This window comes from Coturnix japonica, chromosome 1, assembly GCF_054131305.1.
Source record: "Coturnix japonica strain WE chromosome 1, WE-NBRP24, whole genome shotgun sequence".
In the NCBI taxonomy this organism is placed as follows: domain Eukaryota; kingdom Metazoa; phylum Chordata; class Aves; order Galliformes; family Phasianidae; genus Coturnix; species Coturnix japonica.
Genome location: NC_140663.1, coordinates 95,240,372 through 95,262,598, shown reverse-complemented (window position 1 = coordinate 95,262,598; position 22,227 = coordinate 95,240,372). Strand labels below are relative to the sequence as shown.

The 22,227-nt window shown below is 39.6% G+C and overlaps 1 protein-coding gene across 6 annotated transcripts in view; it reads left to right on the top strand.

Moving 5' to 3' along the window:
• The window catches only part of GRIK1 (glutamate ionotropic receptor kainate type subunit 1), a 156,919-nt gene that overhangs the window by 117,499 nt on the left and 17,193 nt on the right, over window positions 1–22,227 (top strand). For 2 of the 6 annotated variants that reach the window (XM_015881120.3, XM_015881129.3), the window contains exons 8-14: window positions 2,627–2,734; window positions 3,908–3,952; window positions 7,823–7,936; window positions 9,194–9,397; window positions 9,997–10,220; window positions 15,221–15,339; window positions 19,462–19,679. In XM_015881120.3, coding sequence (XP_015736606.1) covers window positions 2,627–2,734; window positions 3,908–3,952; window positions 7,823–7,936; window positions 9,194–9,397; window positions 9,997–10,220; window positions 15,221–15,339; window positions 19,462–19,679 — 1,032 coding nt within the window. The remainder of the gene's footprint in view (window positions 1–2,626; window positions 2,735–3,907; window positions 3,953–7,822; window positions 7,937–9,193; window positions 9,398–9,996; window positions 10,221–15,220; window positions 15,340–19,461; window positions 19,680–22,227) is intronic. The other 4 variants (XR_014939034.1, XR_014939031.1, XM_015881136.3 and 1 more) reach the window with 2 other exon arrangements.

The following is a 22,227-nucleotide window of genomic DNA, read 5'->3' as shown; positions in this document are numbered from 1 at the left end:
TTGTGCCTTAGGGCGCAAATCACATTAAAAGCTGGGAAGCTTTATCATAAACTGCAGAAGGCCCAGGATTGACAGCATGTTCTTAGCTCATCCCTCTCTCTGGTTCTTGAAGAAACCTTTGGTTTCTGATCAGGAAAGAAACATCATCCATCCATCTGGATATGCTGTAGACACATGTGGCATAGCTTCCTCAAAGTAAGAAACGATGCTCATTGGACTCTAACTCAAATGTTTTATTTAGAGTAAATAAAATAAATATGATTATTAAAAAAGTACTAAAAAATAATAAAATTTAAAATTTATGTAGCCCATGTCTCATGAACAAGGTCCAATGAAAATCTTCAGCACTGAAGGATAACTCTTCTCAGAAAGAGTCCCTGATTCCTGTTTTCAGTTGAAGTCATGTAATGGTCTAAGTGACACTTAAGGTAAACAAAGACCGCATGCACTTACCTGCTACCTTGAAGCTTAAGCATACACCTGTGCAGCTTGTAACATCTTTTGAGTTCTTTTTTTTCTTAAATGGAGAACACCTCTTTCAAAAGTGAGTTGGCATTTTATCACGCAGAACTGAGATTTAGGCTCCTGTTACTATTTCCAAACCTAATCTGTTTCCTCCTTTATTCCTTTATTGAAGATCATATCACGTTAGCAGAGAAGCAGAGCACCTGATATGTAATCAATAAACGTGAACATTTCACAGAAACAAATTGCCCTCTGAGGAAAAATGGATAGCTAAAGATCGTATTTAAAAAAAAATAAAATATGTTCCTTCTATACCAATAGGAGATGGGGGTCATATCAAAGTAATAAAAAGGCAGAGTAGAAGGGAGATATATAGCAAAGTGCATTCCTCTGTGTTTTTCCTATGCTAGGTCTATTATAACGGAATACAACACCCTCAAGCGTTTCACTGTTTTTAGCTGAAGTTTTCACATATTCCCATCTCAATAGTGTGGGAAGTCTCATAGAAAGATCATTGCCACTTCTTTTATTGCTTAGCTATACTTAGAAATCCCAATTTATTTACACAGAAGTATAGTTTAATCTAGATTCTAGATTTGCCTACAACACATGATGATAGCATGGCCTCTTAGATGAAACCTTGCAGACTCAGAGCAAGAAGGAGAGACATTGTTCTCTTAATACGATGGTTTTTAATGCATCTTTCATTTTGTCATCTGTCTACAACAAAATAAATGAAGCAAATAGCAATGTGCAGAGGAAAAGCTTGTAATTTAAGAATTAAACAGCCGATGCACATGAAGAAACTGCTGTCATTTATCATAAGCTTTCCTTTGAAGAATTTAATCCAATGTGGGAGTTCCCAAAAATAGGTTATGAAAATCATCTGCAGTTTAAAATGCATCAGTTTCTTTCTTTTGTAGTTAAGCATCAGCTTTGGGGGAAGAAGAGGGATTATTTGAGACAGATAAATCTCATTTGAAAATAAAGTGAGCATTCTGGAAGGCCTACACAATATAGAAAACTTAAACTGCTTAAGTTCAGAGGGTTGAGGGTTAGAAGGCGGTTCTTCACCAGAGGGCAGTAGGCATGGAAGAGGCTTCCCAGGGCAGTGGTCATGACCCCAGGTGCCACAGTTCAAGAAGCATCTAGACAATGCTTTCAGACATATGGTCTAATTTTTTGGGTGGTGCTGTGTCAAGCGTAGAGCTGGAGTTGATGAAACTTGTGGGTCTCTTCCAAATTGGGATATTCTATGATTCTATGATTCTAAGTAAGTTCTGGACATTGATTCTGTCATAAAGAAGAAGCATGATTCAGTGCAGGGAGTCATCGTGGCTTTAGAGGCTGATGTACTAAATCTGTTACTTTATTTACTCCTGCTGATAAAGTTTAAAATAAGAAAAGCATGAATTTACTTAGCTGTGATACAATGGGTAAAATGCTATCCTAAGCTGTTCTTCAAATACATAATACTCGTGCATACATTACACTACAAATTGTTTATTAGCTCTCTGTGACTGGGTGTGTTTTTCCTGAAAGCTGGCTTTTAGAGACATCCTCCCCATGCCATCAACATCTGTGAGCACAGGCAGGAACCAGAAATCACTGTTAGGAATGATACACCTTGTTTACTTACTAGGGAACTGGGTTCTTCTTCTGCCCAGAGTGGCAGAAGCAGCATGTAGCACATGAGACCTCCTGGGGATCCCATTCAGTACCAGTTGTCAGTCATTATCCATTTCTCATGCAAAACTTTCAAGGTCCTGAGTTGAAGTAAACATTATTGCTCCAGGGTTATTGTTCCTTTTAGACTGCCATACTCTGATGTTCAGACCCAAAACTCGGATGAAATGTTTTGATTTCTGTTATTTTTCTCACTTATTTTTTATATACAGTACAATGTATGTGCAAACTGTCACAAATCTTTGTCTGATTGTAAAATATAAAGCTTACTGAAGAGAAACTAGATAGAAGAACAAATGGAAGAGGCTATTTTAAATCAAAATAAAGCCTACTTTAAAAAAAGAAAAAAAAAGAAAAAAGAAAAAAAAATATTTAGAAGTGATTGAATGCCATAGCTAATTTGAAATGCAGTATTTGTTGTGGGTTTAGAGTAGTAGTTCCTGGTAAATGGAAGAGTGATTTTATGTTTTCACAGGCACGGTGGGATGGCCTGACAGGGCGCATAACCTTCAACAAAACTGATGGCTTACGGAAGGATTTTGATTTGGACATCATTAGTCTCAAGGAAGAAGGAACAGAAAAGGTAACCAGACGTTTTCCAAAACAGTGACAGAAAGCTACTTTGGCAGTTGCATGGCAAAGTCCATTTTTCTCAGCTTGAATCTCCTACAGTTGGGGCAAAAACAACCAAAACAACACACTGTGACATTAAACAGAGCTACTAAGATTTTAAAAATTATTTTAAGCAGTATATCTTGCATTTTGAAGCATTGGATAGGAATTTTGGATTGGTGATGTCACTACTGAATGCCAGTAATTATTCTAAGCGTACATTGCTACTGTAACTTAGTGTGGCAAGTTTATATATGTACAAGTATATATATGCATATATACATAAAACTTAGACTTACATGTACTGCTTTTAAAAAGAACAAAATGAGGGAGAGGGAAAAGCATATGGTGGAGTAATAGCCCCAAGAACTTTTGAGACAGTAAAAAATCTTAATGTTTTTGAACATAATCAGTAGTTTTGCCCTTACATCTCTAACCGCTTATGACGGGTTATGCTGAACAAGTGACTAAATTAGCTATGTGACATCTTTGTTTGAAAACAGGAAATTCTGCACAGTACAATTCCAGAAACTGGTTCTATTTTTAAAATAAATAAATAAATAAATAAATAAATAGAAATAAAAAGTCAAATAAAATTCAAATTCTTTGAGGAAGTTTAAAGAAGCATGCCTCAGAAAAGCAAATTTGAAGTCAGTAGTTCTTATTACCCTTATTTAACCACTTACAAATTGTACTTAAGATGCAGAGGGGTAGGGTGGAGAGGACTCCTTGAGTCCAAAAGGAACCCAATAGCCGAGGATGTTTTTGGCTTTGCTCCAAAATAGCTGCTGCTACCATGCCAACCACAGCAATGCCAGCCAGGGGCTGTTCTGGAGAACAGCAGTGTCAGTGGGCTCCCAGAAGGAGATGGGTTGGCCTTGCCGTGCTCTTGGGCAGCCAGCATGGTCTCCCAGAGAGCACTGTAATAGGCAGCTACTGCAGGCGACTGCAAATCCCCAAAGTATCACCAGCTCATGTCAGCAAGAGGCTGTACTGTCCCCTGCTCTGGGTACGTTGTCTTGACTCAGTGATGCTTGCTGTGGGTTAATTGAGACTTTAAATGTAATTGCTCCCACACAGCTCTCCAGGCTCATTCTCTTTTCATTTTTAATGAAGTGCTCTGTTTATTTTTTTCTGTACCAAGGCTGCTGGCGAGGTTTCTAATCATTTATATAAAGTGTGGAAGAAGGTTTGTACACAGACAGGTGATGCAAAAACCCTTTGGGTTGTGTCTTCAGACTCATCCCTTGGGTTTTGACAGTAACTCTCAAATTAAATTGCAGTTTAGAGACAAAAGTCAATCTGAGAATGTGAATTGTTGTATTACGATGTTTTGTACAAACTTGAAATACCGTAGCCCTGTATAATGAAAACACCTTGGCAGGATTCAGGTTTTTCATCAGGAACATTTTTTTCATGATTATCTTATTTCTTGGAAGCTGAGCCTTTCCCTTCTTTGAGTAGAAGCTCTTGGCTTTAGTGAAGCAGTCCCTTCCTCAGCAGTTATCCTTCCTGATTCACCTAGGATTTACCATGAGTGGCAAATTTACAACATTTCAAATGTCTACGAGCAGCAGCAGCAGGATTGTTTTAATGTGCAGGAGGTATTTCTTGCCTCCCACAAGAACACATACTGTGCAGGCAATGTTCTAGCATCATTGACTCAAAATTTTGACAAGTGTGTTATTAACTCCTTACAGAAAATAATATAGCTGATTAAGTGGATGCTGTCATTCACTAACATGTGGAAATTTGAACTAAACTTGTTTATAAAAGTTCTAAATTCACAAATTTCAGTTCCCTTTTCACATAGGATGTCTCTGCCTGGTGGATAAGGCACCAAAGTGGAAGTCAAATGAGCTACATGTGCAGTTCCCTGCTGGAGGTACAACCCATAGTTCCCTGTACCACAAGGTCACCATTCTGTAAGGAGAAGATAACAATTGCATTTACTGTGATTAAAGTGTTTTGGATTCACAAGTTGAAAATTTCTTATAACACTTAGAATTATATCTTTTTTATATCCTTTGCACAGCTCTTATTATTTCCACTCCCACGTGCACAATTAGAAAAGGTTTTGTTCTTGTGTTTTTTAATACTACAGAACAGAACAGTGTAAAATATCCTACAGTGTTCTTTTCTTGTTCTTGTAAAGGACATACTTAGTACTTTTGTTTTAATATCAATCAATGGGGCAAAGGCAAAAGGACTCAATTTCCCTCATTTTTGGTGAATAGATCATCCTACCTGACATGCAGAATGCTATTGAACCAATGAGGCTTTTGAGTCTAGGGACTTTATGTTATGCTGAATTTATTTAAACCAAATTACAATTGGTTCAGAACATAGATTTGTTGAGAAGGGCATATGACAACTCTCAAACTTGTCACTAAACTGCAATAAATCTCCTGGATTCACCATAGTGATGTACTGCCTTGACCTCATTCTTCCAGTGCCCCTCCAACCTCCTCCATTGCTCTAATCAAGGTTGACCTGCGGTGTCATCCTTATCTTCAGATGTAGAGTGTTTTCCTGGTGTATTTTGTATGCACTGTGACTGTGTTGTTCCATGTTCTTCATGGTTGTTCTCCTCTTCCCTGCTGATAGGCGATAAAAACAAATCAAATCAATAACAACAAGCAGAAGAGATTTTGATTAACTCAGTCACTCTGGTCCAAATTTAAGGGCAGTGGTTATTTACTATGTTCTATGTTCTGGGTGCAGACTATCACAGTATACAACAACTTATTCTGTGTATACTTTACAGATCAGTTCCCCAACCTGATCTAATTTTGGAAACAAAGGGAATGCTTGAAAAATACTTAAGGAAAAACAATGACAACAAAAAAATAATAATAAAGAAGGAAAAAAAAAATGACATAACTATCCTCAAGAATACTTTGGGGAAACTGTTCATGAAAGACAAGAGCAGTGGCAGTCAGGGATACAAAAACAAATTTTGTATGAAATGATATGCTTATTTTTTGGTCTATTGCCTTCCTAACTTCCTCACTGCATACCTTAGCAACTTCCTTGTAATCTCCCCAAGTAGCCAGTTCCTTCTTCCAGAGGACACTGACTTCTTTTTTTGTTCCGGAGTTTCAAGAGTAGGTCCTGGTTCATCCACACCAGTCTGCTTCCCCTACGGTCTGTTTTACAACATTCAGAGACAGTCTGTTCTTGTGCCTTTAAGATTTCCACCTTGAGGAGCATCCCCTTCCTGGACCCCTTTCCCCTTTAGGAGCGACTCCCAAGGAAACTGTGCTACCAGCATCCTGAACAGGTCAAAGTCTGCCCTCTGGAATTTCAAGATAGAAGTTTTGCTAGTCACCCTTCTGACACCTTGAAGAACAGAGAACGCTCCAATATCATGATCTCTCTGCCCAAGACATTCCCCAACCTTCACCTCTCCTACCAGTCCTTTGCTGTTAGTGAAGAGCAGGTCTAGCAGGGCACCACTGCTGGTAGGCTCTTGTACTAGGTCATAGATAGCCTGATGCACAATCACTTCCAACTTCTGCTTGTTGCCCATGCTGTGTGCATTGGTGTAGATGCACTTCAGATGAGTCATCTGCCTCACCACCAGCTCAAGCATCATTCTCCTAGGCTCATCTCTGGTGAGCCCTGTTTTGTCCCCTCCCCCCTTCATAGCTAGTTTAAAGCTCTTTCAATAAGCCCCACTATCCCCAGTGCTAGGATTTGATGCTTCCTTTGAGGTAGGTGGATTCTATTCATGGACAACACGCCAGGAGCCAAGTGGACTAACCCATGATCAAAGAACCCAAAGTTTCTGGTTCAACACCAGCCTCTGAGCCAATTCATTGCTTGTGCTTTCCAAGCCCACTCCATGTTCCTCACTGCCCCTGAAGGTATAGAACAAAAAATCACTTGAGTTCCTGCTCCTTGAACTAAGCACCCTAAACCCCTGAAATCTCTTTTCATAGTTCTTAGGCTTCTCTGAGCAATTTCATCACTGCCCACCTGAACTATAAGTAGTGGAAAATAATCAGTGGACCCAACCATCTTTGGGAGTTTCCTAGTTATGCCCCTGACCCAGGCCTCAGGAAGGCAGCACACTTCCTGAGGGCCTGGGTACGATCTGCATATGGGGCCATCCATTCCTCTGAGAAGGGAGTCACCCACCACAACCAACCTTCTTTCTTTCATATCAGAGGACATCTCAAGACATGGGGGTGACCATGTCACCTTAGGCTCCCTCCTAAGTAGATCCTCCATCAACTCCCCACTCACCTCCCCTTCAATTTCCAGTGTCTCAAATTCAAAGTCAAGCTCAAATTTCTGTCAGCATAAAGTAGAAATCTAAATCCACTGAAATAATGTAGACCTTTCCCTTTAGGCTTCAGATCAGACAATAAATACCACCATTCTTCGCTGTTTCCAGAGTTAGAAAGGAATTAAAAATCAGTTTTGCCTTTGGTCACGTATATTTGCTAAACAAACACTCTTCAGGGGTGAGATGTTTTTACCTTGCTAGCTCTGTCATGTAAAGTAGTCAATAAATAACAGAATAGTCTTTACTAAACTTGATGAAGGCATAACAGAAGCAAAAGGCCACTGCATCCATCAATCTGCTTCAACATATTTATTCAAGCTTTTAATCTCTTGCATTGGAAGACAGAGATCTGGATGTATGTTTCAACTCTACCATTTACAGAAGTAAAAAATCTATAAAGATAGACGTTTGACATTTTTTAGCAGGAAAGGAAGTCAACATGTTCCACTTTTGTAGAAAATTGGCTAATACACAGCTGTATTGACACGTCTTATAGTCTTACAGCGAAACAAGTTCAACACGCTTTTGAAAGAACAGTACATTCCCTGTGTTTTCTAAATGTGCCAGTCAATCATTTAATGTTGCTGCCTTATGCAGATCTACAGCTATATCCCTTCTCTAGCATCTTGTACTTCTGCTGTCTCTTTCCGTAGTGACTAGAGCCAGTGCGCACTGACCAGGCCATGAGCATTTAGAGAAATGCTGCATTTCACTCCACCTGCTCACTGCGATCAGGCAGACTTTCACCTTCTCTCTTCTGTGTAGATCGGCGTGTGGAACTCCTACAGTGGCCTTAACATGACGGACAGCAACAAGGACAGATCAACCAACATCACAGACTCATTAGCTAACCGGACACTGATTGTCACTACCATCTTGGTAAGTCTTGGTGGGCAGATCTGGAGTCCCCACCCGTGGTGCAGGTTGCAGGTATGCCTGGTGTTGTGTCATGGGGCTCCACACAGCCACCATGACTCCTCTGTCCTGTGCTGTGCTGCTGCTTTCTACCATACTAAAACACATTTAGGTAAAATACTTTGTTTTCAAGCAAATGTTTTGATGTAGACTCAGAACCAGGGTAAGTTGTCATCTATCTGTGCATTGGACCCCACTACCAATGAAAGACTCTGGGACACCTCTGTCTTCAAAACTGTTTAGCTTGCTCCAGTATTTCAGAGATGAATCCTGCGTGCTTTTCTTCCCAAAATAATTTTTCAATATTGCAGAGATGAAAGCTGTATGCTTTTCTTCCCAAAAGAATTAGCACACATAAATGCTCAATTTTGTAGCCACTGTTTGTACATCCTTTCTTTTAACTGAGAGTTAAGTGAAGAGGAATGAAAGAAAGCAACAAACAGCAGACAGACTGATTGAAGTATGTCCTTATTATGATGAATAGAAAATGTGAAAATGTTTCTCCAGCCAGTTGCCCTGCCCCATGTTTTCTCTGTGGACATTTATGCCACTTTTTTTTTCCCCCCCAGATGTCCAGTCCACCCTCTCAGGGGAAGAGAAAGAGTTCAGAAACTCTATCCTTCTTTTCTATTGCCAGAGGTTTTTTAGCCACAATAAATTGCAGCAGCCATTTCCCCCAGACCTTCTTCTAACCAAAGTCCCTTAGAAGGAAAAGAAACAAAGTAGTTTGCAGTCTACCAATGCTGTTCTCATTTTTCTCTTCTGAATGCCTATTCAGTTCACAGCTATATCAAGCATTAGAGGATTTTTCAGTGAAGATGCATATTATTTTTTTTCAAAGACTGTCAGGTTTTAGGTTCTGCTTATGATTCTTTTTCAGTTTTTCAGGCTTCTCCTTCCATGTTCCTTCCTGTTCTTCAGGGTGGGACCACGTAGAGCACAAATCTTGAATCTGATTCTAAAGCTGTAAGCACTATTTTAATTAAAGCCCATGGGAGCTATGGATGGTCTGTTCCACTGAGAGTTAGGGCCCTTACGCTTATCACTAATTGAGTCCATGATTTTGATAACATACCTAGAGCAGTTTTTAGTGGACACAGTAAATGACTAGTATCCATCTAATTGCAGTCCATTCATAAAATATTCACATAATTTAGAGAAACTGATATATTCTGAAACAAATCCCATTTATATTGCTATTTTTGCTATGTTTTTCTTTAGGAGGATCCCTATGTTATGTACAAGAAGTCTGACAAGCCTTTGTATGGAAATGACAGATTCGAGGGTTACTGCCTGGATTTGCTAAAGGAGCTATCAAATATTTTGGGTTTCATCTATGAGGTCAAACTAGTTTCTGATGGTAAATATGGAGCCCAGAATGACAAAGGAGAGTGGAATGGGATGGTCAAAGAACTCATAGATCATGTAAGATTGAATCATTCTGTCTTTATTCTCCTTCCAACCGCAGTATTTTATGTGAAGCCAGTCCACTTGAAATGTTTGCATTTATAGCTTTTTGATACACTGGTCAGTCCTACTGCTTCTGGTTAGAGCAGGAAGTCAAAGCAGTACATCTGAACTGGCAGTTCCCAGGTGCTAAGGGAAACCTCTAACAGCAGTGAGTCAGTAGGCGCCAAGTTCTCACAGATTATGTCCAATTCTTGGTTACAAGCTCTTGTGGCAAAGGCAGAACCCACAGTGCACCTCTGCCCTGTGGCAAACTGAGAACATCACCCTTCCAGGAACTGAGCTCCCTGGGACAAGGTTCTCTCCAGGGGTCAAGTGCCTGACCATAGTCAGATCTTCCACTTACAGAAGCTATGAGGATCTCTCCCATGCAGAAAAAGGAACCAGAATGTCATGTACCCAGCAGTACCATAGCACTGTTAAGTTTTGTCTTGCATTTCAGTTTTGTGTCAAATTTAGTTTATTTTCTAATATTCCAAGGAAGAAATGGAAGGAATAGTAATGTGTTTGCACAAAAGCATGAAAAAGAATGAGTATTTTCCCATTTTTATTTTCAGAAAGCTGATCTGGCAGTTGCTCCTCTCACTATTACTTATGTAAGAGAGAAAGTAATTGATTTTTCCAAGCCCTTCATGACACTCGGAATCAGTATCTTGTACCGGAAGCCCAATGGCACAAACCCTGGTGTTTTCTCTTTTTTAAACCCTCTTTCTCCTGATATTTGGATGTATGTTCTCCTAGCCTGCCTCGGAGTCAGTTGTGTCCTCTTTGTCATTGCAAGGTAAGTCAAAGACGTAGTTTTAGATGCATCTGTATTAACCACCTCTCATCCCATAGGTGTTGAACGGGCTTTGCAAAATAGCTATAATACTGTCCTAAGGGACAGTCTAAAATATAATGTTTTAGAAAATCTCTTGGTATTGGCACATCAACACTGCTATCGCTTTAACATATTGCAATGTGATAAGATTTAACTTTCTTGAGGGCTGAGTGGAAAGAAATGTGTGATGAAATAGGCCAATCTTTCTTTGCCAGTGCACTGTACCTCAGTAGAATATACGTTGAAAAGTAGTTGATATTAGTTGCATGTAAGCACTTCTTTTTTTCCACTAACAGTGAATACAGTTAAAAGGTAAGAAGGAGGATGTGAGCATATTTTTGCTGAAGGATGCTAATTAGCTCTGCTCATTTCCTTTTGAAAACACAAGATAATATACCTAAGATCCCGGGGGGATGTTCTGCAAGTTGCTACATAACCAATGCTCTATCCAATAACCATCCTGAGTTGCAACCTGCACTGCCTGACAGGTTCCCAGTGGAGTCCAAATGCAAAACCAGCAGGAATCAAGCAAATAAGCACCACTTCTCTTGAAGAATCTAAAGCTTATAATGTTCCAAAAGCGCTGAAAGTTTGCCTGAAAGCTTCTGGACCAGTGGTCCACTGTCATACCTCAAGTTACACTTGATATCCAGCAGAACAGTCTATGCCCCTAATGCTGAACTTTATTGTAAAAACTTGAGACATTTGATATGGTTTTGCAAGCCCTCTACAAGCTACTTGTCATGGCCTCAGGGACCATGGACTATGAGTCAGTTGCTCTGTGGCTTTGAGCAAGAGAAAGCCAAGCATGAAAGAAAATGAACTTAGAAACTTGTCAGAGGGAGTTGGTCATTTGAGACATCTTTTTCCCTAGACTTTTCAGTAAACATAAACTCTGTTAGCTGGTAGAGTTATTGTTGCTTTCTTCAAATAATGACATTGGAGTTTCATTTCCTATTCTATTTTTCAATTTCATCCTATTCTGTTTTTTCCTTTTAATAATTTAGTAGATAGAAATTTTTATTAATGCTTCACAGATATTTATTTATTTATTTATTTTTGGACATACAGCAATGTATTCTACATTAATGTGGGAAAAAAGAATGAGAAAAAAATGAGAAAACACTGATACTCTGAAATATAAGAACTGAAAGGATATATTATTGAAAATCTATCCTTTCACATCATAGCAAATGCAACATGGGAATCCTGCAGTTTTTACTGCAAATGATGATGTACTACTTTAAATAGCCAGCGATAATGTGTACATTCCAATGTATGTGCTTATAACCCTCATTCAAATATCAGAATGACAGCAATTGGAATCATTCATTCTGTTACATTCTGCCTGACTTCCACATGTGTTCAAGCCAAGTCAAATGGAGCTCTTACTGCTTTTCCGCTAGTTCACTCTTCTTATCAAAAGACATTACCCTGTGAAACTTTCCTTCAGAGGAATACTGCTGTTGAGCGTGATCGGCCTTGGGCATGCATTTCTCCATGGTCCACTGAACAAACCTAGGTCTCGGAGGTCAGCTTATGTGAAAGCTTCACTTGTTTGCATGCTTCTGTACCAGTGCCAAAGTATAGAACTTTGTGAGATTTACTTTTTTGTTTAAATATCTGAGAATGTGAAGAAAGAGGAGGGAATTAGAGGATAAGAGGTCGTGGGTTAACATCTAGTTGCTGGCCCTACATAACAGAGAAAGTTCATCCTGCTATGGCAGCAATGGGACTGTACACAATTAGTCATGGCTTCCCACAAGGCTCTTGCAGTGGCTCACTGTACCATAAATAACAGTTCTTACTGTACACAAATCATGATCTCACTCATGACTAATATTAAATCTGCTCAATCACGACAGATTGCAGTTGTGTCCCAAGACTGAAAACATCCTCTCCACCTCAGAACAGGAAGGATGGGAAACAAAGCCCAACTTATCCTCTGCTCTTCTATTGAAAAAGAACAAACAAAACACATCATCAGGGCTGAAAGAATACATAAACTTCAGGGTTCTCTGCCTGCTTGCAGAACTTCCTACTCACACATGCATGGCTGGGAACAAATCGAATGGAAACAGGGTACTCATAGATCATCATGTGAAATCTGTTTGCTTTACTCTCTTGGCTGTTAGATATTTCTCCAAAGCACAGTGCAGCTTTTGTGCAAATCCGTAGCTCTGGCCTGTGTCACTGTGTTTTGTTTGTTTGTTTTTCCTAAATTTTTCTAAAAAGCAGTAGTTCTAGGAGCCTGATTTCCCTACAGATTTGTGTCTCATGTTGGACTGTGATTACAAATTGAAGGTTTGTTTGCTTGTTTGCTATCCTTGCAGTTGAAGGATTTGTTAAGTGATCCCTTGCATATGCATTAACTGCTATGGTTTGTCTTGCAGTTGTTCCTTGGTAGGGCTACTTGCTGCAGTGATTCACAGAACTTGCAGGAGCATAATAACCTTTAAGTACTCAATCTATTCTCTAAATGTGGCTAAAAGCCTTAAACATCATTAGAGGTATACGCTGTCATAATACTCAGCCCAAAGCCTGACTTGCAACATCTTAAATATATCATTTTCTTAATGCCTCTCTGCTAGGGAAAGAGGAGACGAACATGCTAGTGACGTGAAATACTTAGTGTTACTTTCTGAATTCATACATTTTTCTTACATAAATGCTTTTTTTTTTTTTTTTTGAACTGATGCTGAAAACCAATGCCTAATAATACTGTGACTATATAATTTAAAGAAGTACATAAAATTATTCTCACATGCTAACTCAGTTTACTCCAGACTTTATAAATTTCAGCTTACTCCAAGAAGCTAAACTATCCCTAATATCCATATCTAGGACTGTGCATGTCTTCAGATATGCCACGCGTTCTACTACATTTATCAAATAGTTCAGTAAATATTGGCTAGAACGGTTTTAGGAATTTCAGGAATCATCTGCTTTTTAACACTGCCGTAGTAAATTAAACAGTTAATGGTGTTTTGACATCAGTTCACAGAAGACATATATTTGGGATTAATCTTCATGGATCGAGGTAATTTTCCTGTTCTTTCTTCAGATTTTTCATCAGCTGAACCATTTCTTATTTCTCTTCGAGCCCTGTCATCTTCACATTAATTTTTAAGTTCCAACACTGATGTTTTTATCACTGCTAAAGGTTACAGATTGACAAAGCTCTTTTCCTAAGCACACCAAATGAAGAAGGCATTTACTGACAAGATTTCCCTTCACTGATATATCAAACTCCCTGTGCTCTTCGCATCACTGATGGTAGAGCTGAGGTAACCATCAGTCGTACAGGTCATTTAGATCACACACAGCCTGTGTAAGAGGTGCTTAGGTGATCTTGAACATGTTGTTTGTAAGAAAGAGAAAACTAAGTGGAAATGATCAGAAAAACATCAGTCCTGAGTGAGTGATGAGACAGAGCAGAAATGTAATCCAGACTTTTCTTGGCACTCAGCACAGCAATAGAAACACAAGAAGAAAACCACTTTGTTGTTGTTGTTGTTATTGTTCTTTTTAAAGATGGAAGAGTAATATAAACCCTTGTAGCACTCCGAACCATAAATTTGTTGCGATAAAAGTCTTTCTAGTCTGACAGAAAAAGTTTTGCTACCAGAATTTCATTGTTGCGTTCTATCAACCACTGTTTGGCTGTTACGTGATAGATACATTTGTCATATCCCAGACGGGGGTCTCCCTCTTGGTCAGGCCCTAAACTGTTTGCACATCTTCTTGCTGTCCTATGGGAGCACGTTTTTGCCCATGTGAGCACAAACTGAGCTGGGAACCATTTCATTGCTATGCAGAGGCTTTCTGAAACAGAACTTGGTGACTCTTCTATCTCATATATGCAGAACAGTTGTAACTTGAGTCTGGAAACTGTCTTCTGCTACATTTTTTAACCACTATGATACTAGTAATGGTAATATTGCTCATATAATGGCATCCTAAGCTGCATACTGTTTCAATGAGTGAGTTTGTGACTACCAGAGTTTATTACTTCAGCTAAGCAAGGCGCTCTGCTTGCAACCGTGTGTAAATTCAATGCTTAATTATATTGTTGAAACAGTAATTAAAATGTATTGGCATGACATTGTCAATTAAAGCTATAATCATAAACTTCATGAGAAAGTATGCAGCGAGCCACGCAGCAGTAGGAAACAACAGCAGGCAAGACACCCTGGGGAGGGACTGTCTTTAAAGTAACTCTGCCAAGTGTATTGCAGACCAGAATGGGAATAGTTTGCATTTACAGCACAGTACATGGGGAATAGAATATAACCCTTCCACTTGAGGCAATTGCCTGCATGATTCTTTCCACACAGCGAGGCCTTATAGCTTTCAGGCGCTGCAATTGCTCCACAGCACTTCCCAGCTGCTGGCAGCCATTTTCCCTGATGCCAGGGCAGCTCTTATGAAGGCATTCCTCATCGAGTATCTCGACCAGCTGAAAATGGATGCCTTGAGAGGGTTTTTCTACCTCCACTGTTCTCCAATTACTCTGCCATGGAGCAGTGCGGGAGCTTCAGGCAGCCTCCCCAACTTTTAGAAGGTCTACCTGGGAGCAACGTAGGCTGCAGAGCACTGTGAAAGTTGGACCCCTCCAGCAGAATAGGCTGCAAAGCACTGGGGGAGTTGGGCCTTCACAGCAACACCGGCCACAAAGTGTTGGGGGATTCGAGCCTCTCCAGCAGCCTCAGCTTTGAGGGCAGTGACCAAGGAGCAGCAAAAGTAAGAACGCATGCCCTGTGCTAGGAGCCAGGCCGTGACATTCTGCTCCACAGCTTGCGTGAGGCAGCTGCTGGACATCAAGCAGACAGCCTTACCACTGAGGTTTCTTTTTCTCATGTTTTCTTCATTAATCTCGTCGTTTCGTGCGTTGTTCAGGTCTGCTGCCGCTGTGTGTATTTTATTTGATGTTTACAGATTGTTTCTGTTAACTGCCACAGGTTTACACCCTATGAATGGTATAACCCCCACCCGTGCAACCCAGATTCAGATGTGGTGGAAAACAATTTTACTTTACTAAATAGTTTCTGGTTTGGAGTTGGAGCTCTCATGCAGCAAGGTACATCGGTTACACTTCGTTATCGCACACGTCCCACAGTCTGCTCAAGGGCTTCTGTGCTGGTAAACTCCACCCTCTGTAATTACAACTTATACTGTAAAACCTGATCTCAGAACCAAAGCCATATAGGAAGAGAAGAAAGCAACATATCTCTGGAGCTGAGAGATGGCAGAGGAAGGGAACCTGTGGAATCCAGGATAGGGATGCAGAAGGAACAAGGAGGAGAGAGGCAAGCAGGCAGGGCCAAATCAGAGTCACTGGAGTTTAGCAGAAAATATTCATTAGAGGGATATGATGCTCTTTATGCTGAAGTTCAGTCTGTTGATTTAAAAGGTTTGGCAACAGGAAAATGTCTTCCCAATTGGACTTCATCCCAGTAGAATCAGTAACAGCCTTAGCTACCCTAGAAAAAATGTTTTCCCTGCCAAACAGAAAAGATAATATAAATTCTTCAGAAGGATTGTTAAGTTTGTTGGCACTTGTCAAATGCTTTGTTTAAAACAAAAAACAAACCTTTCTTTCATGGCTTTTCTGCAGGTAAGAGTCCCATCCTTCTGTAAACGCATCCAACCCTAGAAGCATTAACTTAACACATTCACAAGTCCCTGTTGCTGGTGATTTTGGAAACAGCTGACATAATACTCGATTGACAAGGAAGGGCAGTGAAGCTTAATTCATATGGGGAAGTAAAAGAGATACGTGTACTGAACACATTTGGTTATGACGTATATAATCCAAGGCTTCCAATTAAGTTACTATTCACCAAAACTGGGGTCCACTGAAGGGGATGAAAATAATTTCTGACAAAATTTCCACTTGAATCAAAGCTGAACAAAAAAACCGACCCCATGACAACAACCAAAAAGACAATCCAGAAGAAATACCATTTTGCTTCATTATTAGATTCCTATGCATTTAAGTAAGGAATGTAAAATCATCTCTAAATCTCTACACTCATGCAGGTACAGTTTATTCTTCCCTTTTTAACAGACATGAGTAGTGGTAAGAGAAATATCAGGAGGATCTTTCCTGGACATGGTAGAGATTGAAGTTTGTCTTGTATCTAGTATGCCCTTTCTTGTGTTGGTGCACTAATGCATTGACAGAATAGAAATGCTCTTTGAAGCCATTCAAAGCCCCACAGAAATGGCTTCGAAGGTGACCAGCTTAAGAAAGAGCCATTCTGTTTTGCTCCTTTGTTTTGTTGTCCTCCCAACTGATCAGTGAGATGCAGACTGAGGTTTTACAGTATCAGGCAGGTGTGTGTATATAGCTGTGGCTGCCATGTGTGTGAAAGTGCCCTAGGATTTTGTGTTTATGTGTACTGCCTTTTTTGGAGTTTACCATCATCCACAGCAAACTGTGGGATGCAGTGTCTGCTCGTTACCACTACCTTGGGTACATGACAGTCAGCCCCAACCAGACTCTGCTTGTCTTTCAAGAAGAATAAAAACAAAACAAGAGAAAGAACGAAAGAAAGAAAAACATTTGTAAGGCAACACAAATGTTTCCATGTACAAACTTGTGGTGCGTGTGATTGTAAGTGCATCATCGCTAATGTGAAGAGCTTGAACATGGAGTGAATGGTTGTGAGACTTTGCATCTTCTGTTACACTCTTTCTTGTTGACAGCAGCTGCTTGCTATGCTTGATTGGAAGCCACTTGTTATTAAATTTGAAAATGTGATGATCAGACTTTCTCTTTTCTACAGAGCGTGAGCAAAGTCTGGATCAGGATTGGCTGTCATGTCTGCCATAAAAAGGCACTAGAGAGACTTCAGCAAGTATTGTCCCTGACCCTGAGTCTTACTAGCAACGTTCCTATTTAGATGTTATTTCTCCTAGTTTTCCCCTGAAAGTCTCAAATATGTTATGCATACTCTGAAAGCATTCAAATGGATCACATTTCATCAAATTCATTCAGAAAAACCACTGCTTTTAGGAGGGCAAGTTACCTGCCAGATCCCCCTTCCAACCAGATGGGCAGAACAGCGTACTCAGTTCAGGAGAGTGCTTAGGATGAAATCAGAGGCGTGAAGCTTAAACTAATGGTCTCTGCTGCAGTCAGAGAACATGGAAAGGTGAACAATAAAATAATCATGGGGCTGATCAAAAGAGATGCTGGGCCTGCTTGTTTCTGCCGAGAACAGAGCATGCTCAGCGCCTTCCAAAAGCAAAAACCAATGCTTATTGCATAATTAATAGACCCAGAAGTCTTGAGCTTAATTGCACAGAATGTGTTCTGCTACTTTTTCACAAACAACTTTTTGCATGGGAGGTCTGACACCCCACAAATTCAGCACACAGGGCTTCTCCACCTATTCGCTTCTGCCACCATGCAGCTGCACTGGCAGATTTCTTTATTGCTTGGTAGGATTATTAATCTGCATACATCAGAGCTACATGTTGCATCGAGGCCCAAGTTCAGAATTTGTATTTGTATAGCCACATGAGCTTTAAAAACATTACACCTTCAGTGTGGTCTGAATCAACGCTCCTGGAAGCCAGCATTTTTAGGTCAGTTGCAGTCTGAAGATAAATACACGCTTAATTCTGAGAGCAACTATGCAAAATAAAAAAAAGAAAAGAATAAGATTTCATGCTATTAAAAAATTACATATATATGTAATCTGGAAAACAAGGAAAGAAGAATAGAATGCAGCATAAACCCAAACAGAACTACAGCTATAGAAATGAGTAGACTGGAATCAAATTTTCAGCAAGAGCTTTTGCTTTTAGACTGCTAATTTGAAATCCATGAAGCACGAGAGCTGTGCAAGCAGAGCATGTACTCTTGTAGTTTGGCAGTTCTGTCAGCCTCCTGAAACCCTAGGGCTACTCTTAGCTTTGACCTTTAAGAGACATATATATGTTTATGAAGCTGAGTTAAATCCATTTGCTAGCTGTTTGTAAGCTTCTTACCCTTTCAGTCTTTGCCTCAGAAGTCATGTTCACAGTTTTTGCAAAGTCTGAAAATATTCTCTATAACCCACTTACATTTCTTCCAGAAATCGTTAAATAGTTCAGGAGAGAGAATGCATTATCAGGATGTTGGCAGTAACATAACTATTTGTTAAATCAAAAGTTTTACATACTGAGGTTTCAGTTCATGGGCAGAATGCATTCTTAAGTCTATCTTTCATCAATAAAATAATTATGCTGATACTTGACATTGAAATGAAAAGTATTCATGTGGATGTCTAAGTATTTTGCCAAACCAGATCCCCAGATCCCATTTAATGAGCTAAGTTCAGAGGGGAGGTCTCAAGATAAATAAGCAAATAAATAAACAAACACAAAACTTCCATGAAAATGATTGAATATCTGTGTTGCTTACTTACATTCAGTCTGAGCTGTTGAGAAGCCATTTTTGGGCACTTAACTCTCAAGCTGGGAGCATGTTATTCCAGGGGATTTTATGACTATGGAAGATCACTTTGATACTTGCCAGTGTGACAAGCAGGCAGAACTGTTAAAGCCTCTTCGTGGATAACTAGTGTCAAACGCAGTGTCCAAAGCTTTGTATTGCCCTGTGCATCCAAAGCATACTTCCATGCACCCTCTGAATTTTAAAACGTAAATCACACTTGTGTAGTAAGATATGTGCTGGATAGTGAGCTCAGGTTCATGCAGGCTCATACATACACTGGAAACATTGATCACCTTGTTCCTACTTAGGTATGTGGACAGAAGGCACACAGAGCAGCTTCTTCTTGTAAGGCATTTCTCCTAGGCAGCTTGCAAGTAGAGCAGCATTCTGCTAAAGATCTCTGTTTAAAAGTATTGACTATGGTATACTGGCAAAAAGAAATTCAGGAATCAGATAAAAAATACTAGTACAACTTGTTTGGGTTGCAAGGTTAGTGGCACAATGAGCATTAGCTCAGAGAGGTAACGGGGTTTAGATCCAAGGATAATTCCATTTGTCATGTACCATAGCATACATCCCCTTCACAGTGTGTTACCATTATAAATGTTAGATGTGCATCTGTGAGATTACTGTTTATCATTTTATTGTACTATGGCTCATAATAGCATTCTGTGTCTAAAAATAGTCTGTGGTATCAGAAAAGGCATCTTTCAGCATCATCTTAATGTGATTGTTTTGGTGATATTGTAACAGGATCAGAGCTGATGCCCAAAGCTCTTTCTACCAGAATAGTTGGAGGAATATGGTGGTTTTTCACCTTAATCATAATCTCATCCTATACTGCCAACCTGGCTGCCTTCCTGACGGTAGAAAGGATGGAATCTCCCATTGATTCAGCTGACGATTTGGCAAAGCAAACCAAAATAGAATACGGGGCTGTTAGAGATGGATCCACAATGACCTTCTTCAAGGTAAGATGGTGTCATCCAACTCTGAGTGGTCAAACTGACCCATGGCTGATTACCTGCTACCTTTGCTGTGAGGAACAATCCCATGCCTTTGATGGGAGAACCGGAAGGGAGCAAGACCGTGGACCTGAGCATGTTCTCCCTCAGGTTGTTTCTTACAGTAGGATCTCAGCTTCATACAAACACTTGGCTAAGATTGATTCTGAAGGTCACATCTGCGCTGGAAAAACACTGCCCATAGTCAAAATACAAGCTGGTTTGCCTCTTTCCTAAAATGTTCCATGGTCAGGATTATGCATACTATTAATATAATAACCATTTACACACATAAACACATCTGTAAGTAAAGGATCATTTAATATGGCTAATTGCTTCATAGACAAATGAACTGATGGTTGGTTTTTGGCATTTCTTTTTTTGTTGTATTTGGTGGTTTTGGGTTTTTTTTTTAGTTAGTTTTTTTGCACTATTGGTATTAATTAGATACAAAGTGGGTTAATCTCATGAAATGTCAATTTTAAAAGTCAACCAGATATAAATTTAGGAAATATGCACAAAAATCCTGTGACAATTAGAATTAATTAGCAACTTCATCAATAGTCTCAGCAGGGAAGTTAAGCACTGAATAAAGTGCTTTTAACTGTAGCATCTGAGAATGATGTTTATAGTCAGATATGCAGTGCCTTTGAGGATGAGACACCCTGGTGAAACAACATGTGGGGCAAAATAACTCCTGAATCTGCATGAGTAGATTCAGCTCCAGTGCTGAGAGACCTAGTGCTCCAGCCTGTATTCCCCTGCACTGCTTTAACCGCAACACCTTATATTTCTACATGAGGCAAAAAGTGAGCACTTCCACACTCTGAGAGGATCAGTATTTGGGTCATTTCTCAAAACTAGAAATGCTCATCAAGGTCATTTCAATTATGTAGCAGCGCCATCCCTAGTGGAGCTCTTGAGAGTGAACTACCCTTGTAATGGCTCTCATGTGGCTGAATATAAATGTTTCTGCACTGCAGGAAATGCACAAAGTAGAGTATTTTTCAGAGCCTTGTTATAGTCAGTTCTTGGAAGGATGAACCGACATTTCTTTTAAGACATGCTGGGAAACCCATCTCAGGATATTCCTGGAAACATCATTAGGTGAGGACAGGATCTCCATACAAATGCAAAGCAGTGGGAAACAGCCAGTACTGCTGCCTGGAAGGCTCTGGGACATTTCTTGGGTATATGAGCTATTCACCACCTAAAGATGGCTGTTGTGGTTGCTATTCTGAAGTCAAATTCAGCATATGGAAGAACTCTTCAGAATCTGCTCCTTCCACAGTATTTCACTAGAAATAACTTGTAATTTCACCACAAGAAGTTTAGAACAAATTTTGAGAACTGTTTCCAGCTCTACAAGGATTTTTTTTTAATTATTTTTTAATTTTTTTTTTTTTTAAATTTTTTTGCACCACTAATCCTTCAGGGTAAAACATGTAGGCTTAAAAGTATGCAAGCCTCTAAAAAATAATAAAGTGATTAAATATCTATGCTATACATGGCAGCTTACTTGTGGCTGAAATATGAGTGTGCATAAAACCAAATGAAACAACATCAGTTTTAGTACAGAATGGAGATAGATAAGCTGGCAGAGTGAAGGTGACATAGTGAAAGATGCATGGAAAGTACAATTCATTTCACTTGTAAGCCAGTGAGACACACACAATGCTATATAAATAACTGTGATTATTTTTATTAAGGAAGACTTTCATGATTCTCGGGATATTAGGATTTCCTTACTCTGACCAAAAGTTCAAAAATTTCACAGTATGTGTACAATAAATACAACAGATAATTATGTATGCAAAAGGAAGCCTGTGTGTCCTGCGAGGGCATCACTTTGCCTCCCTTGTACAATACTGCAGATGTTTCTGGCGCTAAGTAAGCACACACGCAGCCACATACATGGCAGTGAGAGGACTGGGAGGGTGTAAAACCCAATAGTCAGGAGACATCAGGGGTACAGGTTTATGTGTGTGCCTTATGGCATTGTTTAAGAAAAAGAGCCCTTTGCCATAAAGGATTGAGAGACTGTATCTCAGCTGTGAACAGTCTCTCTAGACAAACTCTTGCTTAAAGAAAAAAGAAATTTTCAAGAATGTTCCTGCAGTGGCTATGCTTTTTAAGCAGGTAGTGCTGGGCATGAAAACAAAAGCAATTGAAATTATTTGTGGAAGACAAGAGACTCTTGGCTTTAAAGGAACTCCAGAGTCAGCCTCACAGCCCTTTACACAAATCTGGGCAAAATCCAACGTATCTATACTATATATCTTCCATTGCTTTCTTGCACCTCTGTGATAACAGATGTTAATCTCAAATTACAAGTCCTGCCAGGTCTCACCTCCAGATATGTAGACGTTTTTCCACTTAAATCAATGAGAAGCCAGTTGAATGAAGTTGCTAAGTCAAGAAGCTGAGATCTTTCTATCAAACTTACCTGAATAAGGAATACATCTTTCCAGTAAATTCAATATCAGATTCAATTTACTGCATAAATGTATCATCA